The sequence below is a fragment of the Saimiri boliviensis genome, chromosome 12 (assembly GCF_048565385.1).
Source record: "Saimiri boliviensis isolate mSaiBol1 chromosome 12, mSaiBol1.pri, whole genome shotgun sequence".
NCBI classification, from domain to species: Eukaryota; Metazoa; Chordata; class Mammalia; order Primates; family Cebidae; genus Saimiri; species Saimiri boliviensis.
In genome coordinates this window covers 52,468,452-52,488,959 of record NC_133460.1, presented here as the reverse complement: position 1 = coordinate 52,488,959, position 20,508 = coordinate 52,468,452, and the positions used below count along the sequence as shown (strand labels likewise).

Here is a 20,508-nt window from a genome sequence, read left to right as displayed (position 1 = left end):
TGGATATTAGAGCTTTGTTAGATGCATAATCTGTGAATATTTTTTCCCGTGATGTAGGTTGTCAGTTCACTCTGTTGATAGGTTCTTTTGCTCTGTAGGTGCTCTTTGGTTTAATTAGATCCCACTTGAATTTTTTTTTTTCTTTTTTTGAGACAGGGTCTCTCTTCATTGTCCAGGTGGGATTGCAGTGGTGCAATCATGGCTCACTTCAGCCTTGACCTCCCAGGCCCAAGCAGTCCTCCCACCTCACCCTCCCAAGTAGCTGGGACCACAGGTGTCCATGCTTGGCTAATTAAAAACATTATTTTTGGAGAGATGGAGTCTCCTTATGTGGTCCAGGCTAGTCTTGAACTTCTGGGCTCAAGTGAGCTTCCTGCCTCAACTCCCCAAAGTTGGGATTACAGGCGTCAGCCACAGGGCCTGGCCTCCAGTTGCTTTTGAGGACTTATTCATAAATTCTTCCCAAAGGCTGATGTCAAAAATGGAGTTTCCTAGGTTTTCTTCTAGGATTCTTATAGTTTGAGGTCATACATTTAAATCTTTAATCCATTTTGGGTTAGTTTATGTATATAGTTAGGGGTCTGGTTTATTCTTCTGCATCTGGGTAGCCAGCTATTGAATAGGGCACCATTTATTGAATAGGGCATCCTTTCCTCCTTTCTTTTGTTGTTATTCTTGTTGTTGTTGAAGATCAGATGAGTGTAAGTGTGCAGTTTTATTTTGGGGTTCTCTATTCTGTTCCATTGGTCTAGTGTCTGTTTTTGTACCTATACTATGTTGTTTTGGTTACTGTAGCCTTATAGTATAGTTTGAAGTCAAGTAATGTGATGCCTCTAGCTTTGATCTTTTTGCTTGGGATTGCTTTGGCTATTCAGGCTCTTTTTTGGTTCCATGTGAATTTTAGAATAGGTTTTTTTGTTTTGTTCTTTTACTTCTCTAAAAATGACATTGGTAATTTGCCAGGAATAGTGCTGAATCTGTAGATTGCTTTGGGCAGTATGGCTATTTTAATGCTATTAATTCTTCCGGCCCATGAATATGGAATATTTTTCCACTTATTTGTGACACTTGCGATTTCTCTTAGCAATGTTTTATAGTTTTTCTTGTATTAGGAGAACTAATACACCTCCTTGGTTAGATGTTATTCTAGGTATTTGTGTGTGTGTGTGTGTGTGTGTGTGTGTGTGTATTGTAAATGGGATTGTGTTTTTGATTTGACTCTCAGCTTAAATATTATTAGTGTATAGAAATGCTACTTATTTTTGTACATTGATTTCTGTATCCTGAAACTTTACTGAAGTCACTGATAAGGTTATTTATGTTTTCTAATTGTATTCCTATGTGGAAATACTGTATAATGGTATGCTATTGCAGATCTCTTCCCAACTCTATGTTCAATGACGTAATATTGGTAGCTTGAAATTGGCTATGGTAGGAGAATTTACATATGGAAATCAGCAAACCAGGCTCCATTCACATCCCTGACATTCAGTAGTTAAACATTTACCATCTAATACTGGACATATAGGAAAACCTCAAGTATTTGGAAATTAAACAATATACTTCTGAATAACGCACAGACCACCAAGGCAAGTAGATCGCTTGAGGCCAGGAGTTCAAGACCAGCCTGCACAAAATGGTGAAACTCCATCTCTACAAAAAAAAAAAAAAAAAAAAGCCAGGTGTGGTGGCATGCCTGTAGTCCCAGCTACTAAGGAGGCTCAGGTGGGAGGATCACATGAGCCTGGGAGGTGGAGGCTGCAGTGAGCTATGACTCCACCACTGCTCTTCAGCCTAGGCAACAAATATTGACTGGCTAATATTTGTTAAGAATTATTGGCCAGGTGCAGTGGCTCACACCTGTAATCCCAGCACTTTGGGAGGCCGAGGCGGGTGGATCACGAGGTCAACAGATCGAGACCATCCTGGTCAATGTGGTGAAACCCCGTCTCTACTAAAAATACAAAAAAAATTAGCTGGGCATGGTGGCGCGTGCCTGTAATCCCAGCTACTCAGGAGGCTGAGGCAGGAGAATTGCCTGAACCCAGGAGGCGGAGGTTGTGGTGAGCCAAGATCGCGCCATTGCACTCCAGCCTGGGTAACAAGAGTGAAACTCCATCTCAAAAAAAAAAAAAAAAAAAAAAAGAATTACTGTGTCTCGGCCAGGTGCAGTGGATCACACCTGTAATCCCAGCACTTTGGGAGGCTGAGGTGGGTGGATCATGAGATCAAGAGATCCAGACCATCCTGACCAAAATAGTGAAACCCCATCTCTACTAAAAATACAAAAAAATTAGCTGGGCATGGTGGTACGTGCCTGTAGTCCCAGCTACTTGGGAGGCTGAGGCAGGAGAATTGCTTGAAACCGGAAAACGGAAGTTGCAGTGAGCCGGGATCGCGCCATTGCACTCTAGCCTGGTGATACAGTGAGACTCTGTCCAAAAAAAAAAAAAAAAAAAGAATTTTTGTGTCTAACCAGGTATAGTGGCTCATGCCTATAATCCCAGCTACTTGGGAAGCTGAGGTGGAAGGATTGCTTGAGGCTAGGAGTTTGAGACCAGACTGGGCAATATAACAAAACCTTTATTGAGACTCTATCTCAATAAATAGATACAGATCCAAATAAATAACCGACCCACAGGTCAAAAAATAAATCACAAAGGAAATTAGAAAATAATTTGAACTTAATGATAATGGTAGCAAAACAAATCAAAATGTGCAGGATTAGCTAAATTAGTTTCCCAGAGAAGTTTATAGTTATAGCTTATGTTGGATAATAAGAGAAGTCTAAAATTTATGACCTAAGATTCTTTCTTAAGAAGCTAGAACAAGAAAATCAAATTAAACCCAAAATAAATAAAAGGAAAGAAACAATAGCTCAGAATAGAAATCAATGAACTAGAAAACAGACAAAAATAGAGACAGTCAATAAGACCAATAGCTGTTTTTTCAGAAGATCAATGAAACAGCTAAATCTGATCAGGAAAAAAGAGAAGTCACACTGCCAATATCACAAATAAGAGAGGACATCACTGAAAATCTTTTAAATATTATAAAATAAGGAGAAATTCTTAACAATTTAATGTCAACAAATTTAACAAATTAAATGAAATGTATGAATACCTTGACAGACATAAATTAACAAGGCTTACTCAGGAAGAAACAATCTGAATAGGTCTATATATCCTAAGAAGGTTAAATGGGTAATTAAAAACCTCCCGCAAAGAAAACTCCAGGCCCAAAAGGCTTTACTGGTATATTCTATTAAATATTTAAGGAAGAAATAATTCCAATCATACCATATGTTCAAAAAATACAGAAAAAGATAATAGTTCCAAACTCATACTTTGAGAACAGTAATCACCCTGGTATCAAAACTAGACAAAGCCATCCCAAAGAAAGAAGAGTACATGCAAATAACTTTCATAAGCCTAGACACAATACTTCTTTTTTTTTTTTTTTTGTCATTTAATTCTTAGTTTTACTGGAACAAGACACAAGAGGAGGACACTGAGACTCCAAACAGAAGGAATCCCTGTGTGCTGAAAAACTGTTCCCTTTGCTAGGCTACACCAATTTTGACATTTTATAGGGCCAAACAAAAGACAAGGAAAATACACACAAAGTAGAAAGTTCTCTTGTACAGTTGCATCTGCTTTCTAATGTAGGAGACTGATCTAATAGTCTAGAACCTGACAACTCTTATGGTATCATGATTTTGTTCATATTGCTTTATGAAGGTCATTGCACTGTGGGAACAGTCTTAACACTACTGTACCAGCCTCCCTTTGACATGTTCCCCTCCAAATTCACACGGTGGCCAGCTTACTCAGGGCCTCTTGATAGCGTAGGTACTCATTCTGGCCAAAGACCCCTGTCCCATAGCGGGCTGCTTCATAGCCATCCAACAGGGTATCAATGAGGGCTTTACGTACACGCTTGAAAGGGGTACTAGTGTTTCGTAGATCTAGCAGGTAGGAGTGGAAATTCTTGCCCATTAAGGAACGGGGATGCCGGCCTTCAGAATGAAATGGGATCTCAGAGGCACGAATGGCATCCAGAGCTTTCATCCTATACAGATAGTTGTAGCAACTTTGATTTCCCTGGGTTTCCAGCTGTAGTAGTCTAGCATCATCACCTGCAAGGAACCCTGGATAGTCAAATATCAATCTCCTCTTTCAAGTCCTTGGGGGCATTGTGTCCCACAGGGACATGAGGTCCCTTTCGAGATTTCATTGCAAAGTGCATGATTTGCCTCTTCACAAAAATAAATAGCAGTACAAATACCTCGTGCAGATCGAGTTTATCCCACTGTCCTGGCTGGTCAGCCCAGGCTCTGCCGAAGCAACGGCGCCTGGGTGCCGTGGAGCTCCCCGGCCATTTCCTTAAGAGGGAACACCAAGCCAGATTCGGCCTGAAAACATGGTGGATGGGCCACAATACTTCTTTCTTTATTATTATTATTATTATTATTATTATTATTATTATTATTATTTTTGAGACGGAGTTTCGCTGTTGGTACCCAGACTGGAGTGCAATGGCACTATCTTGGCTCACCACAACCTCCGCCTCCTGCGTTCAAGCGATTCTCCTGCTTTAGCCTCCCAAGTAGCTGGGACTACAGGCGGGTACCACCATGCCCAGCCAATTTTTGTATTTTTAGTAGAGATGGGGTTTCATCATGTTGACCAGGATGGTCTTGATCTCTTGACCTCGTGATCCACCCACCTTGACCTCCCAAAGTGCTGGGATTATAGGCATGAGCCACCGCGTCCAGCCTTATTTTATTTTTATTATTATTATTTTTTTTTTTTAAGAGACAACATTTTATTATGTTGCCCAGGCTGGTCTAAAACTCCTAGCCTCAAACAATCCTCCCACCTCAGCTTCCCAAGTAGCTGGGATTATAGGCATGAGCCACCATACCTGGTTAGACACAATAATTCTTAACAAATATTAGCCAGTCAATTTTAGCAACATATAGAAAATATAACTAAGGAGCGTTGTAAAATTAATTTCACATTTGAAAATCAATGAAATTTACCACTGGAATAGCTAAAATTAAAAAGATTGATAATTAAAAAGATTGAGAATATAAACTTATAAGGAGGTGGAGAAACTGGAACTCTCAGACATTGCTAGTGAGAATGCAAAATGGTGCAACCACTTGAGAAAACTGGTAATTTTTTTCTTTTTCTTCATATACTTACATAGCCTTCCAATAAATGGCAATTTTTAAAGGTTCTTTTTCTTTTCTTTTCTCTTTTACTAAGAAAGGGTCTCACCGTGTTACCCAGGCCAGAGTGCTGTGGGGAAGTCATGGCTCATTGTAACTTCTACCTCTGAGGCTCAAGCAATGCTCCCACCTCAATCCTTCAAGAGTAGCTGGGCCTACACATATATACCACCATGTCTGGCTAATTTTTGTTTCAGTAGAGATAAGGTCTCACTATGTTGCCCAGGCATGTCTTGAACTCCTGAGCTCAAGCAATCCTCTTGCCTTGACCTCCCAAAGTGCTGGGATCACCCATGTGAGCCACCTCACCCAACCTCTTGTTTTATTAATACATAATAATTGTACATATTTATGGAATGATACTTTGTTACATGCATTTAAAATGTGGAATGCTTCAGGAATCTGTAAGTCATCTTTGTTCAGGGGCCATGCTAATCTCCGTGCTGTTTCAAATTTAATATATGTGCTACTGAAGTGAGCACAAAACTGCCAATTTTCAAAATAAGGTTAAACATACATACACATGCCAGCAGTTTCACTCCTAGATCTTAACCCAACAGAAACAAACATATCCTTGCAAAGATTTGTATGCAAATGTTTAAATAAAATGATTTATTTTTTTAATAGGGACTGGAAACAACCCAACTGCCTATTGATAGATGAATGATTAATTTTCATATATCCACACAATAAAAAATATTCAGCAATTAAAAGGAACAAATTACTGATAAGTACAACATGGATGAATCTCAAAAACAGTATGCTAGGTAAATAAACCAGCTGCAAAAGAGTGCATACTGTATGATTCCATTGAAATTAAATTCTAGAAAGAGGAAAATGAACCTATATTGACAGAAAGCAGATTGGTGGTTGCCTTGGCCTGGGAATTGGAAGAGCATGAGGGAGCTTTTTGGAATATCAGTAATGCTTTATATCTTGGTTATAATAGTGATTATACAAGTGTATACATTTAAAACACACTGAACATATACTTGAAGGGTGATACTTTATTTTGTGTAAATTATACCTCAGGCCGGCACAGTGGCTCATGCTTGTCATTCCAGCACTTTGGGAGGCAAAGGTAGAAGGATTGCTTGAGGCTAGGAGTTGGAGACTAACCTGGGCAACATAGTGAGACCCATCTCTACAAAAAATTTTTTAAATTAGCCAGGCATGGTAGTGCACACCTATAGTCCCACCTATTTGGGAAGTTGAGGAGGGAGGCTCCTTTGAGCCACAGCAAGCTATGATCATGCCACTGCATCCCAGCCTAGCCAGCCTAGGTTTTGTGTCAAAATTCATATATGTATATACACACACACACACATATACCTATATATACAAATACATATATATCAGAAAAGTCTATTGTTAACCATTTTTTCTGTTGTTACTCCTCAAGGATCATTCTGCAGTTGTTAACAACTTTCTCCTTCCTGAAGTCATGTTGGATTACTTCCTCATCTCCAGCAGCTTTGGTTTCTTTTGTTAGCTTTTCTTTCTGGTCACACTCATTAGATATAATCATTTCCAATAATCCAATCTTACTATCTAAGAATTTACCTACCCTTCTAGTTTTCATTTTACTGCTCATAACTCTCAAATTTAGCTCTTTGACCAACATCCCTATACAATACAGTAGTTGGATTTTTTCACTTGTAAACTCAACTTCAGCTCCCAGATTGCTTCTACATCTTTATATTAGGCACCCAAGCTTATGATCTCAAAGTTATCCCTGCTCCCTCTTCCTTCCTTTTTTTTTCCACCCATGCAGAAAAAGATGGCTCCTTCTTTCTTTATTGAACTTTCCCTCATATCCCTCAGGTGAATTCCTAAGACCAGTTGGTTCTCTTCAAAAATGTTCCCTGTATCTTCCCTTTAGATTTTCACTACTCCCCATTACCGAATATCCAGACTATTATAACAATAACAGGTCTCTTTGCCTTCATCCACAATTTTTTCTCCTTGCACATAGCACTGCTAGAGTAGTCTTCATAAAGTGTCACTTTCATTCTCTACTTTTTTTGCCCAAAACTATTCAGTGGATCTCCCCTGTTCTCCTCTTGCCTAGAGGAGAAATATCCCATTCAATTATCAATACAATCGAGCCCAACCTATCTTTTCCTTAATTTTCCCTATGAAATCCTCAGGACCCATTAAAATAATTAGCTCACTACTTCTAATGCTCTCGCCAGTGGCATGCTTCCAGCCCTGAATGCCCCTCCCTCTTTGCTATCCATTTTCTTTTTTTTTTTTTTTTTCTTTTTTTTTTTTTTTTGAGACGGAGTTTCGCCCTTGTTACCTAGGCTGGAGTGCAATGGCGCGATCTCGGCTCACCGCAACCTCCGCCTCCTGGGCTCAGGCAATTCTCCTGCCTCAGCCTCCTGAGTAGCTGGGATTACAGGCACGTGCCACCATGCCCAGCTAATTTTTTGCACTTTTAGTAGAGACGGGGTTTCACCATGTTGACCAGGATGGTCTCGATCTCTCGACCTCGTGATCCACCCGCCTCGGCCTCCCAAAGTGCTGGGATTACAGGCTTGAGCCACCGCGCCCGGCTGCTATCCATTTTCTACCTATTTTTCAAAGCTACATTTTTGCCCTAGCTGGAAGTGACCTCTTTTGATTTGGGGCCACCTAGCACTAATTTCCTGCCTAGCATTGTTTTTATTTTTATTCATCAAACATTCATTTGATAAGCAGCATGGCATGTTTGAGAGCATCAGCAGATTATTTAACAACTGTTTGGTTCACGTTTTTAAAAGGAGCATAATAAAAATAATATCTGATAGTGTTGTAAAAAATAAATGATATGCATTAAAGTCTTTAGTGCAATACATGGCATATGGACATGTTTAAATATAGCTACTGGCTGGGTGTGGTGGCTCATGTCTGTAATCTCAACACTTTGGGAGGCCAAGGCAGGTGGATCGCCTGAGGTCAGGAGTTGGAGATCAGCCTGGCCAACATGGTGAAACCCCGTCTCTACTGAAAATACAAAAACTAGCTGGATGTGGTGGCAGGCACCTGTAATTCCAGCTACTCAGGAGGCTGAGGCAGGAGAATCCCTTAAACTCAGGAGACAGAGGTTGCAGTGAGCTGAGATCACACCACTGGGCTCCAGCCTGGGTGACAGAGTGAGGTTCTGTATCAAAAATAATAAAAGTAAAATAAATACAGCTATTACATAATTAATTATATGATGATTATTATTGAACACTGAGACAAGATGAATAGAATTCCTGTCTCTTAAGGGCTTTAACATTATCTAAAAATGTTTTAGTTTTCTCATCTGGATTCTTCAGATTCTGAATTTAGCAAATAAAATAGGGATCTGCTTGATATTATCATGGCTTGGAGTAGCAGCAAGATTGTATTGGGGGGGTCACAGTGACAGAGACTGTTTTGTCAGTTTAGTTTGTGCTCTTTATTCAAAAATGTAAACAAGTCTATCAAACAAGTCTATCCTTCATGAAATATTTAGGGAATATGTTTCTTATGCTTTGCAAAATGTATCTCTTATAATAACCTTTAAATTCCCAATGTAAGAAGTTTTATTTTTCATTAAAATTTAATCTGTTTAGGACCAGGAGCTACATTATCTGTTCTAGACAAATTTCTTGAAGAATCCTCCAAACTGCAGTCTGATTCACGAGAACCCATTTTGCCTACACAAACTTGGGATCCAAGTATAAACCAAAATTTATCTAACACATTTATCAAGGAGGTACCAGCAAAGAAAGGTAACTAGAAATAATGATTTCCACTTGGAAGAGGGGCAAAAGCTAGACAAGGATGAAGACTCTTGCAATTATAAAATGGCAATCCTGACTTGTTTAAAGTTGATTCGTTGCCTAAATTATTTAATATTAACTAGACTCTGAAATCCAAACTTTTTCAATAAGCAAAGATTTTATATTTAGCTCACAAAAGTAGCCAACTACAGACCAATGATTTCCTAACAGGTCTTCATTTTTTAAAAAAAATCTACAAATTGTGTTTCACATTCAAGAAGATCTGAATACTTTTTAAAACCTTTTCAGGCCAGGCGTGGTGGCTCACGCCTGTAATCCCAGCACTTTGGGAGGCCGAGGTGGGTGGATCACGAGGTCAAGAGATCGAGACCATCCTGGTCAACATGGTGAAACCCCGTCTCTACTAAAAATACAAAAAAATTAGCTGGGCATGGTAGCGCATGCCTGTAGTCCCAGCTACTAGGGAGGCTGAGGCAGGAGAATTGCTTGAACCCAGGAGGCGGAGGTTGCCGTGAGCCGAGATCGTGCCATTGCACTCCAGCCTGGGTAACAAGAGCGAAACTCCGTCTCAAAAAAACAAACAAACAAACAAAAAAAACCTTTTCATTTGGTTGTACTTATATTTGGAACCACAAGTAGATTCACCTTGAGAACCTTTGTGTTCTCCTTTTTCGGGACCATTGCTGGAGAGCAGTCAATTGCTTTCCAGATTATGATCTCTCTCATGTATTAGATGAGAAAACTCTCCCTGTTATGTGAGTGTGTCTGCATTTCTGACACTTTTTCTGTTACATTCAATCTTCTATCCTTTTAATGTAATATTTTCAGAAGTATCAAAATGCAAAGATTCATCAGCTCTTCTGCATCCTGGCCTTCATTATGGTGTTTCTCAAACTACCACCATCTTCATGGAGACCATACATTTCTTGATGAATGTCAAGGCCGTGCAGGTGAGAATGTTTGGAACAGGGCAAGTAGATGGAAAGATTTTAGCGAACTCCTTATTCTATCCTTAATGGTATCTTTCAAGCTTAGATATTTGTGGAACAGAAATCAAATATGGTTTTGAGAGCATACCTTAAGCCCAATGGGAAGAACATCCAAACATTAACCACTCTTTGCACAAGGCAGCAGAAGATCTCACTCCAGGTCTGCTCCCTGTAGAATACCAACAGACCTAAATCAGACTCTAAGGCATATGTTGCCTGATATTACTTTATTATGGGGATTCATTATATGAGTGTTGGGGGTTCACAGAAGCCAAATCATTCCCCTCTTCCCCTCTAGGTTCTGATCCAGTTGGAAACATACACAGTACTATATGGGAGAATAAAAATATTAGCCTATTTTTATTGGTAAAACTGGGCTGGAGAACATAACTGGCCCCATATTTGACTTACCCATGAAGTCACAGGTAGAGCAGCTAAAGAACTGAAGCCTCCTCTCAGAGAAGCAGAGCATCCTAATAGGTCTGCCTACCACTTGGGAAGCAAGAAGCAAACCCATGAGCAAGGAGTAGGAGAGAGAGCAAGATTCAGGAGCCAAGAGTGTTTGGTTTTGATCCTGCCAAGTGCATGCCCCACTTTAGGGCAGGCAAGGTCAAGAAAGGGCAAGAATTATAAACTGGGTGGGATTGAGCCACATTAAGCAGGAGCCTTTTTTTTTTTTTTTTGTGGTTTTCTTCCGAAAGCTTTATTTGTGTATCTGGTGTGTACAATCCAAATCCATAATATTTTACACAAATACCTATTGACGGCCACTGAGTGCCAACCAGAGCAGACATTCAGGGGAGCCCCAGGGTCGGGCTCCCTGATCCCCTGGGGCCAGACTGCCCTGCGGGTCCTGTGCCAGGTTGGCACAGTGCCCACCTTCCCCATGGCCTCCTCGCCGTCTTCCTGTGCCCTAGGGCTTGCAGCAGTCTGCCTGCCCCCTGGGGCCTCTTCTCCACTCTCCTGCGCAGCATGCTGTTACCGGGAGAGTGCCCTGTGGTGGTGGAGGCCTGAGAGTGCCCTCTGCCCACAGGTCTCGAGCAGCCCCGCCCACCATGGACCCAGACCCCCAGGCGGGCGTGCAGGTCGGCATGCGCGTGGTGCGCGGCGTGGACTGGAAGTGGGGCCAGCAGGACGGCGGCGAGGGCGGCGTGGGCATGGTGGTGGAGCTCGGCCGGCACGGCAGCCCCTCCACACCCGACCGCACGGTGGTCGTGCAGTGGGACCAGGGCACGCGTACCAACTACCGCGTCGGCTACCAGGGCGCGCACGACCAAGCAGGAGCCTTTAACACATTAACCCTCCTCAAAATAAACACAGGCTCCCTTGTCCCACAGCTAAGTAAGTCATTAGTCCCTCAAGGTCAGAGACTCAGAAGGCAGGTAGAAAAAATAGCTGCAGCTATTCCCTCTAGTATTCTTTTAAAAATGTGTAAGTATAATGTAGAATTTTCTACATCATAGGCAAAGATAGGAACAGTGGGAGAAGAAAAGGAGGATTTACCTTTGACTTAGCAAGTATATGTAACTTTATTAAATTTGTAGGTCTTATAAAGTATAAAAAGCAAAGATTTGGCCAGGCAAGGTGGCTAACGCTTATAATCCCAGCACTTCTGGGGGGGTGGGCAAGGCAGGAGGATTGCTTGAGGCCAGGAGGCTGCAGTAAGCTATGATCACACCACTGTACTCCAGCCCTAGGTGACAAAGCAAGACCCTGTCTCTAAAAAAATAAAAAGTACAAAATTACAAAAATTGGCCCGAAGTACAAAACTGGTAAATATAACCAGTGTTTAGAGGTACATCCAAAACAGAAATTTATGTTTCTAAGATTTCAAGTCTAGATTGTTAGGCAGTTTTGCCTCACTGTAAATTTCCTTAAAATGTCAGCTGCCTGAAAATGTTGCCTTCTATGTAAATGGGGTGGTTGATGATGCACCTTTGTCTGCTCTATTTTCTAACACTCACCTAGTATGATGACCAGCAAGAACAGAATTGTACAATATTGCATTTATTCACTTGGAAATATCTTCATTTGGTGACTAAGTGAATAGCTGGTAATGGAACTATGAAGTGCTGAATGTTTGTAATTCATCCTTTACTTTTTGAAGTTGAGGATAATTATTTCATTCTATAATACATTTCTTATTATTTATTATCAGAGACAGAATCCTTCAACTGCAAAAGACACAATGCAGCCATTTATATGTTCCTTATAATCTAATTGTCCTTGCAGTTTGTGCACAGAGTGCTTGCACATGAGCTGTTATGCCCTCAAGGAGGTCCCAGCTGTGAGTACTACTTGGTGCTGGCCCAGACACACATTCTTAAGAAGGACTTTGCCAAGGCAGAGGAATACCTCCAACAAGCGGCCCAGATGGACTACCTGGTAATGACTTTTGCTGAAGCCTCTTGAGTCTGGAGAAGGAGCTTTATTAAAGGTGGTGATGCCACATCGCACATAGATTCCTGGTGAACAGAAGTGGTGGTCATCAGCTGTCAGTAAACTAATCTTTCTATATCCTTCCATTTGCTTTTCTTAAGTAATCCGTGAGTTTTGCAAAGGGCAGAGAAAAGGGTATCTTTAGCTGATAGTGTTTATTTCAATTTTTCTAGGTTTCTTCTGTTTTCTCATGTGAATAGTATGGGGGTTATGCTTGAATGTTTTTCTTAATATTTACTCCACACCCAAAATGGCTTTGAAGCATGCAAGAAAGAAATCTGAGGGCAGACCTAGAAAAATCTCTCTGAGTACAATTAATTGGTTATATTTCTGAGTGCTCTTAGAAAAAGAAGACAGTTGATCTCAAAAAGAAAATAGACTTAATCTGTCTATATTTAAATAATATGGTTAAACAAAGGTCATCAAGTTACTTTTAAATACTACTTTATCCCATGTACTACTTGTTTTTTACTTTCCCAGAGCCCCAATGTCTGGGGCCTGAAGGGCCATCTCTATTTTCTGAGTGGAAATCATGCTGAGGCCAAGGCATGCTATGAACGAACCATTAGCTTTGTAGTGGATGCTTCTGAAATGCACTTCATCTTTCTGCGACTGGGACTCATCTATCTGGAAGAGAAAGAGGTGAGGGGTAGAGAGGGAATAACCCCATGGTCTGGGAACTGATTGTAATTCGAGCATTAACACCCATCTGTGTGGACTAAAAATTGTAGTATAATAATGACACTTTTACATCCAAAGGTAAAGTGACTTGCCCAACATCAGACAACCAGTAATTAGTGGAAGCAGCATTCAAACGCAGGCAGGCTGAAATGAGAGTCTGTGGTGTTACCCATTATGCTACTAAATAGTTCTTAAGAACTCAGTAATGTTATGTTAGCTAAAATTGTATTAGCAGCAGTAGAAACATTCTTAGCTTGACTTACCTAAAAGAAAGTGTCATGGGCTTCAAAATGACTTCTTTCCAAACTTTCTCTTAAACACAAAGGGTTATATTTAATCTAACTGAGGCTAACCCTATTCCATAGTGCACTCTGACTTGACCATAGAAGCAGTCCCTCCCCATATTTTGGGAAATATTCTGAGTTCTTTGAAAAAACAAACAAACCTTTCTCTTACGGAAATTTCAATACATGCAAAGCAAACAGAATAGTAAAATGAACCACTATGGGTCCATCCTCTCATTTTAACAATTACCAACATTCTGCCAAAAGCCTTTTGACTCACTTGCTTTTGTTTTGACTTTATTCTGTTTTTTCCCCTCAGAACACCCAGTTGTCTTTTCATTTAATATAAAACAACAGCAACAAAAAATTGCAATGCCATATAATGTAAGTGGCATTGCAGTAAGCTGAGGTGGCGCCACTCAGGAAGGCTTACATAGGCTTGAGAGAAATCCCTGTCCTACTGTAGTGAAATATATAAGGAAAAATTTTCTTTCTGATGTCACTGAAACCTGCATCTTCAGAGTGCTGCTGACTTAGGCAGTCCCTGGGCAAGCAGTTCTTAGGGTGTTTGCTGAGGCTCTGCTATAGATGCATCTTGTGTTGGAGATAAAGGACAAGAAATCGTCCCTTCAGCGCTATGTCTTTTGGAAGTTTGTTTTTTGAGTTTTTCTAAAATCCTAAGACCTATTACAACAAAGGGAATAGATTTCCAGAATAGTGAGGCTGTATCAAGTATACCTTTTAGTCCAGAGATTGTATGTCTGTCATGCCACCACTTTATGTTACATTAAAGTGAAAGAAGGTAATCCATGAAGTCTACGTAGAATTCAGATAATCATTATAGTCACCCAGAACTTCTGGTGTAACTCCTTGTCTCAACTCTTACAGAGACTATAAATGTCTTTGGAACTACTTCCAAGTGAAAGTGTGCCCTTCATGTGATCTATCCATCTCCTCTTACCAATCTTCTTGCGATAGCTCCCTTAAGGTAGATGTAAAAGTACAATTAAAGGACTTGCTTAACTTAGATTGTTCTGGAGCACAACTATCAGAGATCCCATGATCATCCCAGCAATACGGGGTTTGAAGCCTCTAGAACAGTAGCTTTGTGGTGCTTTCTTTCTGCAGTATGAAAAGGCAAAGAAAACCTACATGCAAGCCTGTAAGAGATCACCTTCATGCCTTACCTGGCTAGGACTGGGAATCGCCTGCTATCGGGTAAGAGGATGAAGGCTTGAGAGTAGGCCCGTGCATACAGCTGGCCTTGATTCTTTGGCCTTCCAGGCATCCTGGGGGTTTGTGATGATGCTGGAATAACAATCAGGGCAGTCTGCTCTAATGAAAAGTTGTTCTTCAAAGGTGTTCAGTGAACTGAATGAAGTTCACAACTAGCTGGAAAAGTAGAAGATCTTTGAAAAATCCCACAAAAACCTGAACCAAGAAACTATAACAATTTATAGTTATAGTTTCCAAAAACAATTTATGGTATTTGGTATAGACACTCTTTTGTGACATTATCTTTAAGAAAAAGGCCATATGGGAGATGAGAATCTATTAAAGTCAGTTGAAGAAATTGATTGACGCTTATTAATCACTGTGACCCTTCGATATGCAGGAGAAGTTGCTGTAGCTTCTGGTAGAAACTTTTGCTCTGCTTCCCCTAAAAACTCTTTACTTAACCTTCCCTCCTTTCCTCAAGTCTTCAAAGAGGCATACATCCTTGTGTTCCTGCCTGATTTCTTCAGGTATATTATTGATTCCATACCTCTCCTTTTCTTTAAATATCTACTCACTCATTTTTTACTTTTTTTTTTTTTTTTTTTTGAGATAGAGTCTCACTCTGTCTCCCAGGCTAGAGTGCAGTGCTGCAGTGTTGCCACCTAAGCACTCTGCAACCTCTGCTTCCTGGGTTCAAGTGATCCTCTGCCTCAGCCTCCTGAGTAGCTGGGATTACAGGTGCCCACCACTATGCCAGGCTAATTTTTGTATTTTTAGTAGAGATGGGGTTTCACCATGTCAGCCAGCCTGGTTTTGAACTCCTGACCTCAAGTGATCTGCCTGCCTCAGCCTCCCAAAGTGCAGGGATTATAGGCGTGAGCTACTGTGCTTAGCCCCTCATTGCTTTTTTTCAACCATAAAGATAATATATGTTCACTATAGAAAATTTAGAAGAAGCCAGAAGCAGTGGCTCACACCTGTAATTCCAGCACTTTGGGAAGCTGAGGTAGAAGGATCTCTTGAGCCCAGGAGTTTGAGAGAAACCAACCTGGGCAACAGAGCAAGACCCCCATCTCTACAAAAACATTAAAAATTAACCAGGCATGGTGGCATGTGCTTGTAGTCCCAGATACTTGGGAGACTGAGATGGGAGGATTGTTTGGTGGGAACACAGAAGTTAGAGGCTGCAGTGACCCACAGTTGCACAACTGCACTCCAGCCTGGGGGACAGAGCAAGACTTCATCTCTAAAAATAGACAGATACAAAATATGAAGAAAACATTAAAGTATCCATAACTCCACAAGTTGGTGATAACCACTGTTAACATTTTAATGTATTTTCCTCCCATTTTTTTCATATATATGAAAGCAATTTTAATGTAAAAACTATAAATATTTACTGCTTTATAATCTTTTTTCTACTTAACAATATAGTATTGGTATCTTCTTACAGCACCAAATAGTATAAAACATGAATTGAATGACTGCATGGTGTTCTTTGATATATGGATAAATAAATAGGATGATCATTTAATTTATCATACAAACCAGCACCCTTCTGAGAATGAAAAAGATGTTGTTAAAATTATACAAGACCAACCAGGACATAAGGTCATTTATACATAAGCTATGTGCCCCCTGTTCTACCTTCCCAGAAAGGATGTTAAACATCTATAGTTGTTAGAAACCTGACAGCATTGTGAAAAGTACAAGAACCAGCTATACAAACCATTTGGTATAAGTCCTGCTTCTATTTGTTTGAGAATTGTAAAAAAAAAAAAAAAAAAAAAAAAATTCATTGAGATAGAAACAAAAAAAAAATAATTTAGCTAAGTACTACCACTAGGTTGTCCAGTAATCTTTACCCTCTCCCATCAGTGTTTTAGTCATACCATACCTACGTATGGTATAAGACCAATTCTTGGACATATTGGACATGTTGTTAGCTATTATAAATAAAGCTGAGATAGGCTCAGCATGGTGGCTCATACTTGTAATCCCAGCACTTTGGGAAGCCAAGGCGGACAAATTGCTTGAGCCTGTAGTTCAAGAGCAGCCTGGGCAATGTGACAAAACCATGTCTCTCCAAAAAAAATTACAAAATTAGCTGGGTGTGGTGGCATGTGCTGTGGTCCCAGCTACAGGGGAGGCTGAAGTGAGAGGATCACCGGAGCCTGAGGAGGTGGAGGCTGCAGTGAGCCATGATCATGCCACTGTATTCCAGCCTGAGCAATGGAGTGAGACCTTGTTACGGTTTGGCTATGTCCTCACCAAAATCTCAACTTGAATTATATTTCCCAGAATTCCCACATGTTGTGGGAGGGACCCAGGTGGAGGTAATTTAATAATGGGGGCTAGTCTTTCCTGTGCTATTCTTGTGATAGTGAATAAGTCTCACGAGATCTGTTGGGTTTATCAGGGGTTTCCGTTTTTGCCTCTTCCTCATTCTCTCTTGCCTTGGCCAGAAGTGCCTTTTGCCTCCCACCCTGAATCTGAGGCTTCCCCAGCCATGTGGAACTGTAAGTCCAATTAAACCTCTTTTTCTTCCAGTCTTGGGTATGTATTTATCAGCAGTGTGAAAACAGACTAATACAATCTTTGTCTCTAAAAAATAAAAACTAACTAAATAAAGCTGAGATAAACATTCTTAGACATAAATCATTGTATTTAACTCTGATTATTTCCTTAGAATACATTCTAAGAGATTATAGAAATATTTTTAGTCTTTATAGTATTAATTTGCCTTCTGGAAAGTCTATATACTGATTTATACTGTCAGTGTGAGAGTCCATTTTATTGTTACCTCATTAACAATGGGCATTATGATTTGCCAATTTGATATGTATCTTAATTTGCATTTTTGTTACTAAGGTTGAAATAATGTTTCTTGTAAATTGTTTGTTCATTTTTCTGTCCTATTTGCCCTTTATTTTATTGCAATTAGACACATACCCTTGCCACTCTGCTGAAACTTCTCTAACAAAAGTTCCATATGGCATCCTAATGGCGAAGTGCAGTGGACACTTAGATGAAGTCTCTGTGGCACTTAACCTTATTGACCACTTCCTTCTTGAAGCTCTTTCTTCCCTTGGCTTCAATATTACTGCATTCACATCCTTTGAGTTCTGCACCTGCCTCTCTGGCACCTTTTTAGAATTTTTTTTTTTTTTTTTTTTTTTTGAGACGGAGTTTCGCTCTTGTTACCCAGGCTGGAGTGCAATGGTGCGATCTCGGCTCACCGCAACCTCTGCCTCCTGGGTCCAGGCAATTCTCCTGCCTCAGCCACCTGAGTAGCTGAGATTATAGGCACGCACCACCATGCCCATCTAATTTTTTGTATTTTTAGTAGAGATGGGGTTTCACCATGTTGACCAGGATGGTCTTGATCTCTTGACCTTGTGATCCGCCCGCCTCGGCCTCCCAAAGTGCTGGGATTACAGGCTTGAGCCACTGCGCCCGGCCACCTTTTTAGACTTTTTACTGGCTTCTCATCTTTTCCTCACCTTAGTTGTTGGTTTCTCTTGGTTTCTGTAGTCAGTACTTTTCTCTTGTCACTTTATTAGTTCTCTCTAAGATATGTCATCTATCCGGTAGTCTTAACTGTCACTGTGCCTGGATGAATTCTAAATCTTGAGTTTATAACACTTTTCAAGCTCTGGCTGACACTTATATCAAATCCCGCAATTAACAGCTCTGTGGATGGTTCTCCAGATACTTCAAAATGCACATATTCAAAATACACCCTACCTTATCCCTGAAGTACTTACATTCCTTAAGCCAGTACCTTCTCCTGTATTTCCTATCTTAGTGAATGGGACTATGATGAACAAATCAACCAACTCAGAAACCAAAAAGCTATCCTAGGCCTTATTAAGTGCTAGTATTATAGGCATGAGCCACCACGAAATATTTATTCTATAACAGAACAATTTATGTGTTTGATTTTCCTCTTTTTTTTTTTTTGTTGTTGTTGTTGTTTATTTGTTTGTTTTTTGAGACAGAGTCTCACTCTGTCACCCCGGCTGCAGTGCAGTGATGTAGTCTCGGCTCACTGCAATCTCTGCCTCCTGGGTTCAAGCGATTCTCCTGCCTCAAGCCTCCTGAGTAACTGGAATTACAGGTGTGCATCACCATGACTAGCTAATTTTTGTATTTTTAGTAGAGACAGGGTTTCACCATGTTGGCCAGGTTGGTCTTGATCTCCTGAGCTCAGGTGATCTGCCCACCTTGGCCTCCCAAAGTGCTGGGATTACAGGCATGAGCTACCACACCTGGCCTGTGTTTTTTTTTTTCCACACATCTGTCAATGAGCTCTTCAAAGGCAAGGATTGTTATTTTATGTATGTATGTATGTATGTATGTATGCATGTATGTATGTCTTTATTTGAGAGAATCTTGCTCTGTCACCCAGGCTGGTGTGCAGTGGCTCAATCTTGGCTCATTTCAATCCCTGCCTCCCAGCCTGGGTTGATTCTCCTGCCTCAGCCTCCTGAGTAGCTGAGACTATAAGATTTTATTTTTTTACTGCCACCATCTACCATACTGCCTGACACAGAACAAATCCTCAGCAAATGTAGCTTGATTAAATAGTGAATTAATGTCTCAGAGACTTTAAAGTGGGGCCAAAGTATGGGCATGGGTGAAAGGCCATTCTCCACCTTGTCTTGGGCCTTAGAAACTCATTATTTTTTTAAAACAGAAAAAGTGGGCTGGGCACAGTGGCTCATGCCTGTAATCCCAGCACTTTGGGAGGCTGAGGCAGGCAGATTGCTTGAGGCCAGGAGTTTGAGACCAGTCTGGCCAATATGGTGAAACCCCAACCCTACTAAAAATACAAAAATTAGCCAGGTGTGGTGGTGGGCACCTGTAATTCTAGCTACTTGGAGGCTGAGGCACAAGAATCAACGTGGGAGGCAGAGGTTGCAATGAGCCAAGATGGTGCCACTGCATTCCAGCCTGGGCAACATAGCGAGACATTGTCTAAAAAAAAAAAAAAAAAAAGAGAGAGAGAGAGAGAAGAGGTACTCTACTGGGGAAGGGAGAGCCTTTTGGAAAATCTTACAATGCAATCTCACAGTTTTAAGAAGCAATAACGATTTCCATGTGCCCAGAGCTTTGAGAGCACCCTAAAGTCTCTGAATATTACATTGATTGCTCAGGATTGAGCTGTTAATAACTGATATTAGGGGGAAAAAAGCTCTCTGGACAATAGTATTTCAACAGGCAAATAAGACTTTTACCTCAACAAAAGGATGCACAATGTAAAGAAAAAAACTATAAATGTATGTTGCAGCCCACTGTGTATGGAGGCATCACTGAATGATGCACACATGAGAGTGAATTCTTGTGAATTTCCAACCTTGCACCTGAAGCTCCATGGTTTATAGATGTCCTGATGGGACTGCTGTAGAGGAAAGGAAGAAAAGGATACTACTAGGCAGGGCTCCAGAATCCCCAACCTGGCTCTTTAATCAGAGCAGTTCTACTTTTAATTGGTTCATATATTGAACCACCACATAAGATTGCATTTGAAGAAAAGAGTTCTGATGCTAAAAATATTAAAAATTTGAAAACCATTGGTATAGGTCATGTACACCAGTATTATTCGGGCATAGTGGTTTCAGCTAAACTAACTCATATGTCTCCTTTTTCTGTCAAGCTGGACGAGCTCACAGAGGCTGAGGATGCTCTCTCTGAAGCCAATGCATTGAACAACTACAATGCTGAAGTATGGGCATATCTGGCTCTGGTCTGCCTGAAAGTGAGTGTTTATTATCATTACACAATCCCCTTTTAGGGCACAGAGGTGAGGGGTCAAGTAAGCAAGGGGCAGCAGATGGCCAATAATGATGCATGGTAGCTGAAATCTGATAAGCTGTAGGTTTGGTCATTTGGCCCTTCCATGA

At 40.7% G+C, this 20,508-nt stretch overlaps 1 protein-coding gene, 1 non-coding gene and 1 pseudogene across 5 annotated transcripts in view; 1 reads left to right on the top strand and 2 right to left on the bottom strand.

The window, feature by feature from the left end:
- Window positions 1-20,508, top strand: part of CFAP70 (cilia and flagella associated protein 70) — a 118,782-nt gene that overhangs the window by 80,567 nt on the left and 17,707 nt on the right. For all 4 annotated transcript variants that reach the window (XM_074382383.1, XM_074382382.1, XM_074382385.1 and 1 more), the window contains 6 exons: window positions 8,821-8,979; window positions 9,820-9,941; window positions 12,213-12,365; window positions 12,900-13,061; window positions 14,513-14,602; window positions 20,262-20,363. In XM_074382383.1, coding sequence (XP_074238484.1) covers window positions 8,821-8,979; window positions 9,820-9,941; window positions 12,213-12,365; window positions 12,900-13,061; window positions 14,513-14,602; window positions 20,262-20,363 — 788 coding nt within the window. The remainder of the gene's footprint in view (window positions 1-8,820; window positions 8,980-9,819; window positions 9,942-12,212; window positions 12,366-12,899; window positions 13,062-14,512; window positions 14,603-20,261; window positions 20,364-20,508) is intronic.
- LOC104653176 (protein C1orf43 homolog pseudogene) lies at window positions 3,782-6,764 on the bottom strand (annotated as a pseudogene).
- LOC120367433 (U6 spliceosomal RNA) lies at window positions 5,615-5,718 on the bottom strand. The gene has a single exon (XR_005581823.1). It is a non-coding gene; the product is annotated as a U6 spliceosomal RNA (small nuclear RNA).